Source organism: Rousettus aegyptiacus, unplaced genomic scaffold (assembly GCF_014176215.1).
Source record: "Rousettus aegyptiacus isolate mRouAeg1 unplaced genomic scaffold, mRouAeg1.p scaffold_m13_p_1, whole genome shotgun sequence".
Classification (NCBI taxonomy): domain Eukaryota; kingdom Metazoa; phylum Chordata; class Mammalia; order Chiroptera; family Pteropodidae; genus Rousettus; species Rousettus aegyptiacus.
The window spans coordinates 168,945,656-168,962,579 of NW_023416284.1; the positions used below are offsets into that span (position 1 = coordinate 168,945,656).

A 16,924-nucleotide genomic window follows, 5' to 3' on the forward strand; every position below is an offset into this window, starting at 1 on the left:
AGGTTTCAAATTTCCTCAAAATTTGGAAAAACTTCTGCAGTTGTTTCTTCAAATACCTTTTCTACATGACTCCTTTCTTCTTTCTTCTTTAGGGCTCCAATATACAAGTATCAAACTGCTTGATATTTTTTCACAGTTCACTGGGATTCTAGTAATTAAATTTTTTTTTGTCTTTCTCTCATTCATTTTGGATAGTTTTTATTGCTCTGTATTTAGTTTTGTAATTTTTCTTCTAGAGTGTCTAATATGCTATTATTCCTACCCAGTGACTTTTTACTTTCAGGTAGTGTCCTTTTAATTTTTAAATGTTCAATTTGAGTTGCTTTAAATTTCTTTTGTTCTTATTATTTTCACTTAATTTCTCAAACCTATTTAATTTAATTGTTTAATGTTTTTGTCTGCTAATTACGATATTTCTGTCATATATCTGTTTTTATTGAATGGATTATATCCTGGTTAAAGGTTTTCTAATTCTTGGCATATCTAGTAATTTTTTATTATATTTGGGCATCGTAGTGTTGGATATTGTTGAATGTGTTATCTTCCTTTATTGTGTTATCTTCCATTAAAGAATGTAGAAGTCTGTATTTGTCGGCATTTAAGTTACTTATAGAGCAGCTTGATCTTTTGGAGGCTTGTTTTTAAGTATTATTGGGGTGGATCTGGAGTAGCCTGTATTCCAAGGCTATTTTAGCACCAGTGTTTAGGTATTGGTCAGAACTTGAATATCTCTCTATCTTGAGTGAGCTCTGAGAATTGTTTAACTTACAGCTTGTGGTAAGTAGACTTCTAAAATGACTCTCAGTGATATTCACCTGTATAATCCCCTCCCACTGGGTTTTGGAAGATCCTATGACTATAATGACTCATGTGATCACATTATTTTATTTGGCAAAAGGTGAGCCTGATCTCATCAAATGAGCCTTTAAAAAAAAAGAGATTTCTCTGGCGATCGCAGAGGAAAAAGTCCACTGTATGAAAAGATTGATTTATGTTTTTAGTCCAATGTCTAGATATTTATGGGGGAGGACAAATCTGATACTAGTATTTAAAATACACTTAATTTACTTAATTTGCAGCTGACTAAATCCTGCTGTTATTATCTAATCTTTAAAAGTAGGGAAAACTGAGTTGGAAGGAAAGAAATTAAAAGACACTGGCCAACCACATTCCAAAAGTATAAAAACCACTCTTTTTTTTTTACCTTTTATTTTTAAGTTTTGTGGAAATATTTCATAATAATCAACTCTATAGAGAATACTATAATAAACATTTATATACCCCATAATCAACTTAGGAAATAAAATACAGTTGAAGTCCTTGTGTCCTTCCCCTAAGCTTATCTTCCTTGTAGATATACCTGAATTCTGTGTTATTAATTCCCATGCATTTCTTCATATTTTACTTCATATACATGCATCCTTAAAATACCTTAACAATTTTTGAAATTTATTTTAATTTTAAAATGTAGCTTTTTTCATCTGGTTTCCTTTTTTTTATTTAGTATTTTACTGTGAGAATGAAAAGGTGATGTGTACTTATAATTCCATTGTATGAATATAGCACAATTAATTTATTCAGTCAACTCAAGGGACGTTTAGATCGTTTCATCTTTTTTGAAACAATGACTACCAAATTTAACTTTCATGTGAATGTGACTAGTACACATAGATGAGTGTTTCAGTAGGGAATACCCTTCAGAGTCAAGTCAATAGATAGTAGAGTACATGCATCTTCAAATTACTGAGTATTGCCAATTGTTCTTCAAAGTGATTGTCCTAATTCGAATTCCTACCATAAGGTTTCTGATAGTTCTGCATCCTTGTAACCTGTGGTATTGTCACAATTAAATTGTGAATAATTATATGGGTAAGATGTGCAATCTCATTTTGATATAAATCTGCATTTTCCTGGTATCAATCAGGTAGGACACCTTTTAATATGTTCACAGGCCAGATTAGCATGGATATTATTCCCCAGTTTGGCCACTCCAATTTCTTAAACTCCATTAAGGTTAACATAAAGATCTAACATCTAAAGTCATAAGATATGCTATGAAAAATGTTCCCAAGTATGAAATTATTCCCAGAGTCATTTAAATTATTTCTGGTAATCACAACATGATTCTTGCCAGCAATTCAATTGTTCCATGTTCAGCTGTGGCAATCTTAGGTTCTTCTACTCTGTTTTTTCTGGTTCCAGAAAGAACAACAGTAAAATGTAAGCCATTGAAGCCAAAAGATAGGCTAAATTAAGAGGAAGAATATAACATATCTAAGACTGGCTAGTAATAGCAAGATTTGGTGAGCTCCAAAGAGCCCAGCTTATTATATGTAAAAATACTGCAGGTTTTTGTAGATTTGGCTAAGCCCATTGACAGAGTCTCCATTATGGGGTATTTTCAAAGTGCTTTAGATAAGAACAGAATGATTAACAATCTTAGTGTGCCAGTGCAATGCCAAGGGGTAAAACCAGGTACTATTGAGGGTCTGTCTTCCTTTCTTCTGTGCCTCAGTGAAGAACCCATTCATAGAGCTGTAACAGATTCTTTCCACTACCAACATGGAAATTTACCAAAAAAATTTATGTTTTCTAAACAGGTAATGTAAAATTATATCTTTTACAAATTAATACATCATCAGTAAGTTATTTTTGGTAGAAAAAAAAAAAAACAGAATCATTCCCTTGAGTTTTTTCTTGGTGCTAAATGAGCATGGCTTTGAGCCCATGGAATCTATTTTCTGCCCTGCCATAGTTTTAATTATTATTTATCAAGTTGTATTACAGTATGCTGCCTGCCTCCACTCATAACTCTGGACCTTCAATACTTTTACCCACCTTTTAAGAATTTCACAAATAATTAGGCTGAAGCATGTTAGTGTTCTCTCTCAGTTATAGTCCAACTGAAACATAGCCGAAGTAAGTAATTTAATTTGTAATTGATTTGAAAATGCACAATTGGTCACTTTTTGGGAAAATGGTATGTATCTAAGCTTACATTTGAAAACTCTAGAAAGAGATCTTTTAGTTCAAGTTTAACAGCAGAAATCTGCTCCATATCAGTCTTGAGTACTGTATTCAGTTGATTTCTCTGTGACTCAGGACTGGAAGCTTTCTACCACTTTCTTTGTTAAAAATTTCTAAATCCAACAGATTGAAGTATAGGAAGGTTTCTTCACATTTAGACTAGTCTCATTACATTGTTCAGACTATCTTGATTCTTTCCTTTGCACTTCTTACATGTTAAACCCCGCTAGTTAGTATAACTAGGCCACAGATGTGATATTTTAAAATAATGGACATGTTATTTTGATAATTAATATTATTTTCGAGTGTGTGCATGCATGTTTTGCATCTGTCCATAGGAGAGTGAAAATGGAAGTAATGTTTTTAAGGTGAATTTTCTCACCTGTCTTTCTCTTTTTTTATGTGCAGAGCCAGGTCTTTAAATGTTTCTGATCCTCTCTTATGTGTGTATTGCAGACGTGTAGCTTGTTTGCTGTTGCACAACCTGTGTCTCTTTAGATCTTATTGACTAATACCAGCTGTTGCCTCCCTCCAGGTTATCCAGACTGCCTTTTTTGGCATCTGTGTGCTGACTGATCTTTCCAGTCTTCTGACCAGAGGAAGTGGCAACCAAGAGCAAGAGAGGCAGCTCAAGAAGCTTATCTCTCTCCGGGACTGGATGTTAGCCATATTCGCCTTTCCCATTGGGGTTGTAAGTATGATGTAGAATGCATTTAACCACAAAAAGACACTTAGGTCTTATTTCAGACTTCTGAGAGAAAATAAAAAGGCTCATTATAGGAGTTTCGATATTAGTTTGCTCTGACTGCCATCACAAAGCTCCACAGACTAGGTGGCTTAAACGACAGAAATTTATTTTCTCACAGTTCTGGAGGTTGGAAGTCTGAGATCAAAGAGTTGGCAGGGTTGAGTTATTCCGAGGCCTCTCTCCTTGGTTCGTAAATGGCCTCTTTCTCTATGTGTTTTCACATGCTCTTTGCTCTGTGTCCTAATCTCCACTTCTTATAAGGACACATATTAGATTAGGGCCCCCCAACGACCTCGTTTAACCTTAATTGCCTCTTTAAAAGTCCTACTTCCAAATAAAGTCTGAGGTACTAGGGGTTGAGATTTCCAACATATGAATTTTGTGGGGGGACACAGTTGAACCTGTAACAGTTTCTTAAGAAGTCCAAACTTGAAATGTATGGTCCTGGGATGCATGACCATTCTAGTAGTTTTGAACTCAAGAGAGAGAAAAATCAGCATTAACTCATACTTCTTCACTTACCCCACTGTGCCGTTAGCCAGTATCACTTAGGTAAATGTTGCTTAGTGTTAGGGTCTGTTCTGGCTTCATCGATTTTCATTGTTTTCAGGTAGAGTCTCTCCATAGTTCAACTTCCTTCACAAGCCTGTTAATCATCTACTGGCTATATATAAACTATGTTTCCTTAAAGGGCCAAGGCCCCATGAGATGCTATAGATTTTTAACCTGTGTACACTCAGGAGAAGAATGAGAGAACTCATAAATCTCAAAAACTCAATTGGGAATGCAAGTGAAAGTATGTTACCTAATTCAAATTGAGCTCTTTCATTTGCCGGCTGATTTCTGGGAATAACAGGAGACCAGGTGACCTGAGATAACACACGCACCAAGTCCAAGGTCCATTGTGGGGGGAGTCAGGAGGCTATTTTTCAGCTCTTTCCGTTGGCTCTCATTCATATTTGCCAGATCAGTAGCTGTTCTAAGACCAATTAGTAAGTGCCCAGACTATCACGAATTGCAGTTTTTATGTATTGAGTTGTATTTTCTTGGGTGAAATCACCCTTAGCTCTTGACAACACCACAAGGGGTATGCTATCACTGGTCACATTCCTCTTCTCACTCTCTCCTAGATAAAACTTTCATGCAGACAGTATATGTCTTTTTACCTTATGCTGATGGAAATTTTCTCTTAGATGACTCCTGATAGAAACATTTGAATGAATGCTGATTAATGCAGCTTAAGAGAAGCAATGATACCTCTAATTCTCTCCCTTCAGCACCCCTGAAAATGTAAATGGGTGCTCAGACTGAAGCCATCTAGCAATCCCTCGAATTCTGTTGCTTAAGATAGCAGAGTTAAATGCTTTATGTATTATTTACTATTTCCTTCTTTGGACTTGTTTTATAAAATTCAAATGCTTCTCTCAGGAGTCATCTAAAAGAAAATTTCCATCAGCATAAGGTAAAAAGGCATATACTTTCTGCATGAAAGTTTTATCTAGAAAAGCCAAGTCCATATCTTTTTTGTTTCTTTTTATTCCCTACTCCCTTAGAATTCCTATAGACAGAGCCTTGCCTATGGAGCTCTTCCTTGGCTAGAAGGAATACAGTAGTAATACAATACAAAAGTGAATAGGAATACAATATTAACGTTTTCTGTTAGCTTCTGCCTTTCCTTCTGTTACCCAATGTTAGACTGTGTCTCTAGGACATAAATTGTGAGTCTTGCCACTCTCATTGAAAGCTCATTGCTTATGCCCTTTAGACATTTTTCACATGACTTTGGACAGAAACTTTTTGGACCCGCTTGAAACTTGAGATACTCTCAGCTTTCAGTGTTCTTCCTGAATTCAGTCCATACATGCTTCCTGGTTTGTAAAAAGAATGGGGGACTTTTCGTTTGCTTTCTTGTTTGATTACATCTGATGTTTTCCTCAGTGTTTCCCTATTTTGTTCTTTCCTCTGTACTTTGAAGGAGGGAAGAGAAGCAATGATATCTCTAATTCTCTCCCTTCTTTTTAAACCAGAAATCATAGCATCATATTTTCATCACATATGTATGCGCATTTCCTAGCCAATGAGCTTCATGGGAAAATTTATAAACTAAATAATGAATCAGAAAGGTGCAGCTTCACTGACTTCTTTAAATCTTATTTTTTCTTGCTCACTGATATTTTATAGTCAATATTTACATTTTCATAATCGTTCCTGTTATTCTCGGTCACTTTCCATTTTATAGTCACTGTAGTCAATAGTTTCTGGTACAATTCTTTCTCTTCTCCCTTCCCCATTCTTCCTCCCTTCCTCCCTCCCCCTCCCTCTTCCTCTTCCTCCTCCTCGTCCTCACCTCTCCAACTCTCTCCCTCCCTCACGCCTTAATATTAGGAAGAATCCTGGCCAGTATTCTCCAAAAATCTCCTTATGTTTTCCATGATTTCCCTCTTATTCATTCATTTCACTTTTTATACCTATTTATTCAATTTCTACCTGATTTCTCACTCTAATACACAAAAATTTATTTTGAGGCAAAAACTGACAAGTGGCTTCTTCCAAGACCCCATTAATTTTATTGCAAAGTCACATTTACAGAAGATATAAATTTGGCTCTTTATAGGCATTTTAACCTGTTAAATAATAAAAATTTAGCAGAATGATTTTAGGGATCAAAGTGGTTTTATTCGGTGATTCATGAATTGGGCAGCATCTCATGTAGCAAACAGAAAGGATCTCTCCTGAGCTATAGAAAAGGAAAGGTCTTTTTAAAGGTGGAAAGAGGGAAGCAAAAGGAATGTTTTAGGAATGAATGTGTTGTTTCAGGCAAGGTTGCCCTCCTAAGCAGACAGAAGGGCCCTATAGTCTGGACTGTCTGGCTAGTGCTGACCAGGTGATTTTGTTGTTAACCAGTTGCAAGTTACACTCCTGAGAAGCTGAAACTGCAGTTAGCTTAAATTAAGCATTAAATCTTGGTTCGCTGATTGGGAGCCTAGCATAAGTGACTCCATTTTGGACCTGTCATCTCTTTTTTAACAAACCCCCAATTTTCTTGTTCCATTAAAACATATAATTTTATAATTTTTTGCCTTTCTCTTCTCAACCTATTTCCCAGTTTTCCTCTCCATTGTGCCCTTGTCTTTGCTATGACCTCAGAGCTTTCCCCTGCCCCTCCTGCATCTACCCCCGCCCCAGACTCCAACTGCTCTGTGGGGTCTGGAATTCCGCTATCTTGTCTTTATCACTTAAGATTTTTTTCCTTATTAAAACGCAAACCCTTCCTGGAGCAGTGTGACTAGGAGTCAGCCGCAGAGGCGTTTCTACTCTTTCTGTGGCTCCTGGTCTGGATTGCGGTGCCCAGCCTAAAGGTTTATTCCAGGGGAAAGATGGGAATAGCACTGATGCCCAGGACCTGATGGGCATGTAGGTATACCTGTGGAACCCTGTAGAGTCAGAAGGTTTATCAGATGAACAAATGACTAATTGTAATGTTTGTAATTAACCCTTTTTACCATGTTGGTTGACACAGTCAGAATCCTAAAGGGCAAAGCACCTGAGCACCTCCGTGTGCCCAGGGAGCCTTTGGCGTGGGTCTAGCTTCTTCAGGAGGAAGGTGCAGAGCCCCGACTTGAAACCGGCCTCCCGACTCTGCCTGCCTGGTGGCTGCCAGCCGCTCAGACCGCCTCCTCTGCTACTTCCTACTTGCTTCCTTTTGTTTGTCAGCCAGAAGTTGGTGGAGAAAAGCAATGTTATTTTTACCTCCCGGTGCAGGGCATAAAGGCAATGGGCATAAATAGAGGGCAGGGTGGCAGCCGAATGTATCACCTCTGCTCAAATTTTCCCAAAGAGCCCTCTTAACCCCAAGCTTTTCCTAGTGCTCCCATTATGTCTCTTTCTCTCTCTCTCTCTCACCTCAGCTGCAACTATGGCAGCAAGAAAGACGCGGGTAGGTTATCTAGGATTTGTATTTTCTCCGCTAATGCTTCCTCCAATAACGAGGTTAATTGAGAGTTGACAGTAATTGCTTTACGCGGGCGTGAAGCACTTCAATATGATTTTGTGACCCTTGGACCTAATGTGTCTACTGCATGGACCCTCACTACCTCAAGGATACATAAAAATAATGAAACGTTCCAATCAAAGATAATTGGAGTAAAGTTTTGTTTCAGCATAACCTTGAAGAAATCAGGCGGAGTTGCTTGAATGAACGAAGCATGTGTCATCCCGATTTGAGTAGATTCCCATAAATGCTAAGCTGGCCTTGGTTAGCAATGCTAATGGCCGGAAACAACCACCACTCCCCAAGCCCTGCCACTCACTTTACAGGCATAACCCATGGGAGGCTCCTCTTACCATGTGCAGTTTATTTCTGAACCCCGTCACCCTTTTAAAGAAGCATTACAACAATTCTGTGACATTATGTGGTCTGGAAGCACTGAAGCTTATTAGGAGCAATCAAACCAAGAATGTTTTGTGTCTCTTGTGAGTTTGTTGACTTTTGCGCTGGCAAATACTCTTCTAGTTAAGAGAACAGGATGATGATGAGGAGGATGATTAATAATAATAATAGTAATAGTAATAGTAAATGGTGAAGAAAAAGAGGAAGAGCAGCAAAAAAAAAATGAGTATGTATGTTGAGTATGAAATTGTCCCTCTCAGAAATCCTAAATGTGTCTCCGATGCTCTCCAAAGCAGCCCTTTAATGACAGAGAATAGTTGCATGTTTTCCATTAATTCAAGTCTGTGCATCCGATTCAATTGCAGCTGCTCAGCTTTCGTTAATATGTGTAATCAAATCTCACCACCTCCCTAGTATTCCTTTGTCGCCGGTGTTAACTTAGTTGCTCTAGAGCAGATGTTGGGCTGCCGCTAAAATAACCTTGACCAGGCCTCAGGGTGGAGATGGATGATGCCCTTCCCTTACTAAAGAGAGAGGTGCGTCTGCAGTGAGCATCCAGCATGTACTAGAAAGAACTTTTCTGAAATTTGGCCTTCTTAGTAAATCATTTCTCATGGTATCATCATGTTCTTATGTAACTATTTTAGTGAATATTTTATAGGTACCAATCTAGGCTATAATCATTTAAAACTTTTTTTTTTCTTTTTTCTTTTAATGGGGACTATATGTATGGAACCTGCTTCCTTAGGAAACATATTGAAATGGAATTTGAAATCTCAAATGTAAACTCAAAGAAAAAATATCTAGGAATTATTTTCAAAAGGCATTTCTTCAAAGTCTTTATTTATGGGCACACTAGCTAACTCTAAGCCATCTTTAAGAAAAATTTTGTGATGCATATACATTTAAAAACTGTTACTTTCATTTCTGATTTTTAAATGGAACAGATCGGTTTAAATGGAAAGCAAAAATTAAATATTAATTACTAATACTAATGTCTGTTAATGTAACACATAAGGAAAGAGAATTTGATTCTATTTGAGATTGTAATTGAAAGCCTTTCCTACTGTTTTGGTATTAAGGGGGAAATTTTTTAAAAGCACATTGTTTACTTTATTCTACAAATCCTGGACTTAATTTAAAAATATACTTAATATCTGTTGATCCTCTCTATTAAATTTTCACACAGGTACCTAAAATCAAACTTTTTTAAAATTTTCTTTGAGCCTTCACTATTTTAAGTTAAAGATATGGTATCTGCTAGGTCATATTTTTTGGTAGAAGCCAGTTCCTTTCGGGCTGAGTCAATTATGTACTTACCTTCTGTCCTGAGATGAGTGTGAGTTGAGTTGCCTAAAAGGGAGAGTTCATAGATGAAGCTTCACTCAAGACCAGTAAGCTAAATGAGCTTTTTCCTCCCAAACCAGGAGTGATGCTCGGAAGACTGTAATTACCAAACTAGGTCAATGGTCTTACAATCTTTTTTTTTTTTTTTTTTTTTTGATAACCTTTTTGTAAGACCAAGGACATAATGTGATTAGACAGATGTACCTGATAGAGAACCTGGTCGCTTCTCAACCATCACATGTATTCTTTGATCCTAAATGAAAACCCAAGAGTAGTCTTTCTCAATGCTGACAAGACAGATTCCTTTAACACAAAAAGTAATATAACAAAATTTTACTGTTGGTTCTCATTATTAATCACATTACAATGAGAAACCACACATTTATGTTCAGAACATTGAAAGGACAGAAGTTCTAGTCGAGTCAATTTGTGGGTTCATGGCACTTACTGGGCAGCAAGTACTGAGTGCTAGGAGCCAAGAAAGCAGTGGCTAAGAATAAATCTTGTCCTTGAAGGGTCTCACAGTCCAGAGAAGGTGACTTTATAAGCTCTGTCAACAAGCAAATTGAAAGACAGCGTGGTGAGCATAATAATATGTGTGTCTAAGGCACAGATGTAGCCCAGAAGAGGAGGGGATTAATTTTAGTGAGTGGGAGGTCCTGGAAGACATCCCAGAAATGATGATATATGAGCTCTGTTTTGAAGAATGACTAAAAACTTATCGAATGTGTAAGTTAACGGTGCTTCCATCTGCAAGGAACAGAATACCCCCAGAGAGCCACCTGGCTCCCCTTTTCACTTCATTCAAGTCTCTGCTCAAATGATTGTCCCTTAGAAAAAGCTTCCATGAGTAACCTGTATACATTAGCCTCCCATTATTCTCTATCCTCTTATCTTGCTTTGTATTCTCCATAATGATTACCACTAGGTGGTACGTTCCATCAATTCTTTTCTTTCTGTAGTCCATGCCTCTGTTGGTACATCCCCTGTGAGGCCAGGAAAGTTGTATATTTGATTTACTGCTGCAGTGCAAGCAGGCATCAGGAGCAAAGTCTAAATAATTCAGTATTTGCTGAGTGAATATCCAACCAACCATGACTTAAGCAATAAAGATATTTACTGTCTCACAAAATAAAAAGCCTGTAAGCAGGGTGCTATTGCTTGGTATTATCATCTGAGACTTAGGGAGTTTCCATTTTCCACTTTTTCACCTCCAGAGTGTTAGTTTTTGGTCTTTGAAGTTGCCACCTGTGACAGCCTCAGAGATAAACACCAAACATCACACCCTTCATAACCATGTTCAAGGCAGGAAGAGGAAGAACCTGTTTAGGTTGCTGTCCTCCGATGTCTATCTCTTTCTTCATCAGGCAAATAAATCTCCTAGAAGCTCTGCCAGCAGACTTTCCCATAGGTCTCCTTGGTGAGGACTGTCACAGGGCTAGAACCAGCAGCATGGGAGGCTGGGAAAGCAAGTAGAAGCAGAAGGGACTGAGGGTACCATGGAGACTTAAACTCATTTTGATTTATCCTTATGGGTTGGCCCATTGTTCCCCAAACAACAAAATCAGGAGTTTGAAGAAATAAATAACAAGTTTTGAGAATAACAATTAAATATAAAGTAAGTAAAAACTGATTGCATTTTAGGTGACATGTTTTTTTTTTTTTTTTGTCTATGTTGATATGAAAAATAGATATAGTAAAACTGTGAGATTAATCATGAACATTTTCTATCTTAGTCATAAAAGGCACATGTTTTCCATTTTCTCCAATACCATTTTTTTGTGTGAATTTTAATATGTATTATCATCAACAGCTATCTAAATCTGACATTCAAAGCTATTCTCAAAAAAAGTCAGATGTTACACAATTGACCAGATGGGTTATGTTCAGTTTCTGAAACTCCATATGAAATTTACGGTCAAAGGTGACCCTGCATTAGACCACGGATTCAGATTTGCAGACAACCAGGTTCAGTGAGTCAAATCTTCCTTTCAGAATCCTCTAGAAATTGTAGAGAACTTTGCATCATTTCACAGAGTTCCCACTCTCTCTGGGTAAAAAGACCACAAAAAAATATCTTAGGAAATGAAGATGCCTTCTTTCCATATTTATATCCATAAGTGAAATATATATTTAAAATAAGTGATCAAGAAAAGGTAGACTCGATCTTCAGTAACACTGGTAATGCGATGCATATTATAAAAGAGACATACAATTCTTGTTTTCAAAAATGTGACCCCCAAACCAGGATCTTTTGTATCCCCTTGTTTGGGGGACCAGAAGCAAGGTGCAATATTAGTTGTTTAAAAAAAAATAGAAAAGAAAAAAGAAGCACTATTCATTTTTCTTCTTCCTTCTTTGCATATCTCCCTATCTCATTATCTCTGTCTCTCTCTTACCTTTCCCCCCTCATCCTTCTACCCTAATCATCTCCTTCTTTGTAGAAAAAGAAATGATTTGCTGTGTAGGTGTTCCTGAAATTGCTACAGCTCCTGTGGGCGTTTTGTGGTGACTCTTACCTGTTTTAGTTGGATCAAAGTGTGCTGTGTTATATCAGCCAATATCAAAAGGAACATTTCACCATAAGGAAGGAACTAGTGGATGTTCCACCTACACAATATTTATTAACTTCGAGTTGTGTTCATGCTGTTACCATGCTGATGATTTGCTGAATTTCCCACAAATATAACCAGTCCCAGAAAGAATTTTTATTCACCATGCCTTAAAAAAATAAAAATAAAAATAAAATAAAATAAAATAAATAAAATAAAATAAGATAAAATAAAATAAATAAAATAAAATTAAAATAAAATAAAATAAAATAAAATAAATAAAATAAAATAAGATAAAATAAAATAAATAAAATAAAATTAAAATAAAATAAAATAAAATAAAATAAATAAAATAAAATAAGATAAAATAAAATAAATAAAATAAAATTAAAATAAAATAAAATAAAATAAAATAAAATAAAATAAAATAAAAAAATAAAATAACCTCCTAGGAGCAAAAGTTCAGGCATACTTCTGACTCTGGGGGACGTGTGTCCCAGAGACAGGTGGAAAGGTGGGAAGACAAGGAGATGGGAGATGCTGAGGGGAAGGAGTATGTGCACCCAAATTTCACAAACAGCCCTGCTCGCCCGGCACACTATGCTGGGAGTTTAGGTTGCACTGGCAAAGTTTGCTGTGACGTGAGGATGAAGGGGACTGTGTCATAGAGGGAACCAGTTCCATCTCAGTCCGCTTTTATGCTTCTCTGGGTTCTCTACCACTCCGTTCATTGGTCGACAAGTGGAGGCCGGGGAGGGATGTGGAACAAGAAAGAATCTTAAGCATAAATTAGTGGTGTGTCTAGTGGAACGATGTGGACAGTTTTCTGCACCTGTCTTTATCACCTCACCCCTTAATCGTAGCGGGGCCCCTTCCTCTTTTTATTTTCACCTTCAAAATCAAGTACAAAATTAGAATGAACACTATCATGCAAACACAAATTACTAGACAGAAAAGAAGCCTCAGGCTCCCATGCCCAGAGAATAAAGGGAGTGTGCACATGCCCAGGGAATTACTGTCAAAATGAGCACCGAGTCAACAAAGGAAAACAGCCCCTAGGATTCATTGATACAATAACAATCTGAACATTCAGAAATGCTACCTGTACCTCCCTTCCCTAAGCATTACCTTAGCATTCTAAAGAAGACCCCTAATACCCAGAGGCATTTGAGGTTGCTTTTCTTTGGAGTTCCAACCTATGGACGAGCAGTTCCCTTTACACTGTCTGAGACTGCTCACCATCTCCCTTCTTGTAGTGGGGCAAAACCCACAAACAAACCAAGAGACTGAAAAAGCTAATAATGAGAGCTAACTTCTGCTACATGCTACTGTGGGCCAGAAACTGCTCACAGCTTTATTACTCTATTTAATCCTCATTGCCCCAACAGTTAGGAATTTCCGTCATTCCTACTTCAAAGAAAATACTTTCATTTCAAATTTTTCAGATGTTGTTCCCACTTCACAGGTCACTTGCCTGAGGTTCACGGCTAGTAAATAATGCACCCGGGACTTGAAGCCAAACACTAATGTAGTGCTTGCTCTTAGCAAGTGCTCCAAAGTTTTTGACAAACCTAACTTAGCTTTTCATCATTTGCCTGATAGACATTTTCAGCAATGTACATAATAAAATCTGAGATGACCACAATTTCTAGTTTAGGAAAATGCATCAAAATAAGAAAGGAAATTATGTGGAATCTGGATCAAAAGTCACTGCTTATCTTTTTCCTTGAAGCTGTTTAACAAAAGACACTTCGTTGTGCCCCGATTCGGAACCCCACGAGCCGCGAAGGAAACGACAGCCGATGTGATCACACAAGGGAGTTTATTAGCGAGCTAGCTCGGACCCAGCTCCATACACAGCCAAACCAGTGTGCAGGAGAAGGGCCCCTTCCTTAATCTTACGGACATATTTAAAGGGGAAAACTACAAGCCGGGGTGACAGGTCTTGGCGTTGCAGGATTGGTAAGTCAAATTTGACCTTTACAGACATGGGTGGGCAGGTAGCCGCAGGGGGAGGTCTAACTAGCAAATGATAGAAAGGGAATCCCAGGGCCATTCTTACAGGTTGACTGGGGGTGGGAGGGAGGGTGGCTACCGTTCCTATAGCGTCCCCATTGTGATGGTCACACATGCATTCACACAGTGATTTCCAGGAATGGCTAAAATGGAGGCCCGTCACAAAATGGAGTTACTTTGGTTCTTCGACTTCGTTTGTGCTTATTCTTATTTCTCTTTGATATGTTATTTTGCATTGTACAGCCCATGGTTTTATACAGTTTTACAGGCCAGTTTTCAAAGTGCAAATTTTGTCAAGAAAAGAAAATATTTCCTGCCTGTCTTTTCATTTCAACAATTTAATACAGATTTAAGCTACTTAATATGCTTATTTTTAATATGTGAAAATAAGGTTTTATCAGTAGAATTAGCTACATTTAAAAAGATGGTTACTAGATGTATCCAATATTATCTGTAAATCATTTCTGGATTTCTGAGCATAGTTCATAACTACAAAATTGTGAAAGAATACTTTTGGCAAGAAATGATCCAGTATACTCTACATGAGTATTCTAACAAATGAACTGTGCCTACCCAGTGAAATATTTTATTAAGAATTCCTTCCTGAAAGCCATTTTGTTCAGCTGTATCAAGAGAGTTTTAAGTACAATCTTCTTCTCTTTTTAAATTTATAATTTACCACCTCTCCTATTTCCAACAAGGATTTGAGGTCATTTAAGTCAAATCTAAGTGGTCTGGTCTGTAAATAACCTTGCCTATTTGGATAAGTGTCTTCTATATTATATTGCAGTATATGCAGAAGAACTTTCTTATGCATTTGAAAGTAAGGCAAGCTGGGAAAATGTGGAGAAATCTTCAATTCTAGCAAATGCAGTTAAAATTTATTGAGTGCGGTGTGCCAGTCTCTATGTTAAACTGTATCGTGTGATTTCACTTACCTAGAAGGGGATCTTATGTAAACAAGAGGCAGCAGACAGAAGGAAGCTCACAGGTCCCTACAGGCTGAGATGCCAACGAGAGGGCTGGGGCTCGGGGGGTAAGGAAGCATCAGCGCCCCAGCCATCACAGCTGGTTCTTGCTTTGCCTCAGTCCTACGTAGAGAATGATGCCTGCCATGTTGGACGTGGTCAGTAGTGTTCGATGGGTGCTTTATCCTTGAAGAATCTCAAGCAAAAATGTTAGTAGGGGAGGAGAAAGAAAGAAAGCTCTAGTGGAAAAAAATCATCTACACAAAGCAGGTTTTCTTTGGGTCGCCTTGCTTTTTTCGCAGATCAGCATCAAAACAGATGTGTCTCCCCAATCTTGGCACCTTCCTGAACTGCTGATCTTCAAACTAATTCGTTTAGTATAATCTCCTGTCTCTTGATTAACAAGAAGAGTTCTTCAGCCACACGCACACACACAAATCATATTGGTTAGCAATTCTAAAGGGAGTTTGAAGCCAAACACTAACTTAGGGTTATACAAACCTAAGTGGATGACAGGGAATTCAGGTAGATCAAATGCCAAGGGAAAAAAAAGTCCTGAAATGAATGCCCTCAGGCAGACGGACTGCTGAGGCTCAGGCTGTATACATACATCTTTGAGCCCCTTTGGTTCCAAAGATGACATTTTCATACTGACACTTTCCACTTTATTTAGACAGCATAGGTCATCACAGAATAATTTAAAAGGCAAAACAAAAGTCACACAAATTTTCACAATGTGCATTTATTACATTAATTACTTTTATAATTAAAAAAAAAACACACAGAAAGACATTAGAAAAGCCCTCACACAGTACTTATATTTGGGAAAGAAATCAGTTATATTTATAAATGTATTCTCATTTAGAGATGTTCATGCTCTAAATTTAAAAAGTAAATTGTTCATAGAAGAAAAAAAGAAAGATTTATATATAGTTGATATGATACTAAAAACAAATATGCCAACCTCTCCAAAAGCTCTTTTCCCATTGTAAACTTCGTACAGAAATTGCTACATATTTTCCTAGCTTGTTTATGCACATAATCTAAACAAAACAGAAAACCTTAGCCTCTTTCCTCTCCTATGTCTATAGAAATTCAGAAGCAGTCAGGTGACCCTTTGTGGGTGTCTCAGTGTTCTAGGACAGTATTCAAGTGCCCTTATAGCCTAGGACCAAGACCCAGACACAGCGTTGTCTCTTAGTAAATGAACTCACGCTAACTAAAGTTTAGCTCAGAAAGACACTTAAGGAATTTATAATTACAAAAAGACTGTCAGGAAGACTGGAGTCTGCCTAAGTTCTCCCTAGAGGCAGAACAACTCTGAAGAAGACAAAGGATAGTCAGAAGATTTCTAGGTGAACTTGAAGTCAAGGCAGTGACTGAATGATATTAGTGTTAGGTTATCAAATTACTGTAGGCTGATGCTTACTTTTACATCATAGGGGTTGACTTGCTGGACTAACCATAATACAACCTGGGTGGCCAGAGGACACTGTTCTCTGTACAGAGCTGGAGACATTCCTGCTCTTTTATGCCCATAAGTCAGTGATGATCACTTTTCTCCTGTTGGCATGTCCTTCTTGGGCAGGCTGTGATCCATCGGTCCAGGCTCAACTTCCACTGTTAATAGTAGTGCTCTGGTCAGGCCGTTCTGATACTGTACCCAAGGCACTGGTTAGAAGCAGTCATTGACACAGAGCCACCTAACATAAGAGGCTTCTACAGAGGACGCTCTAATTACTTAATTAAATTGTATTCGATTAGATTAAATTAGATTTGTCTTCATTGTATTCTCAGGTGGTAACTTTAAATTCAAGTTGCAGTTAGCTGGATATCTCTCCAATGTGCTGATATCTGCCCCGTGGATATTCATTTT

At 37.6% G+C, this 16,924-nt stretch overlaps 1 protein-coding gene across 3 annotated transcripts in view; it reads left to right on the plus strand.

Annotated features, from left to right (window-relative positions):
• Positions 1-16,924, plus strand: part of AIG1 (androgen induced 1) — a 201,318-nt gene that overhangs the window by 45,551 nt on the left and 138,843 nt on the right. For all 3 annotated transcript variants that reach the window (XM_036222226.1, XM_016119575.2, XM_016119573.2), the window contains exon 2: positions 3,563-3,718. In XM_036222226.1, coding sequence (XP_036078119.1) covers positions 3,563-3,718 — 156 coding nt within the window. The remainder of the gene's footprint in view (positions 1-3,562; positions 3,719-16,924) is intronic.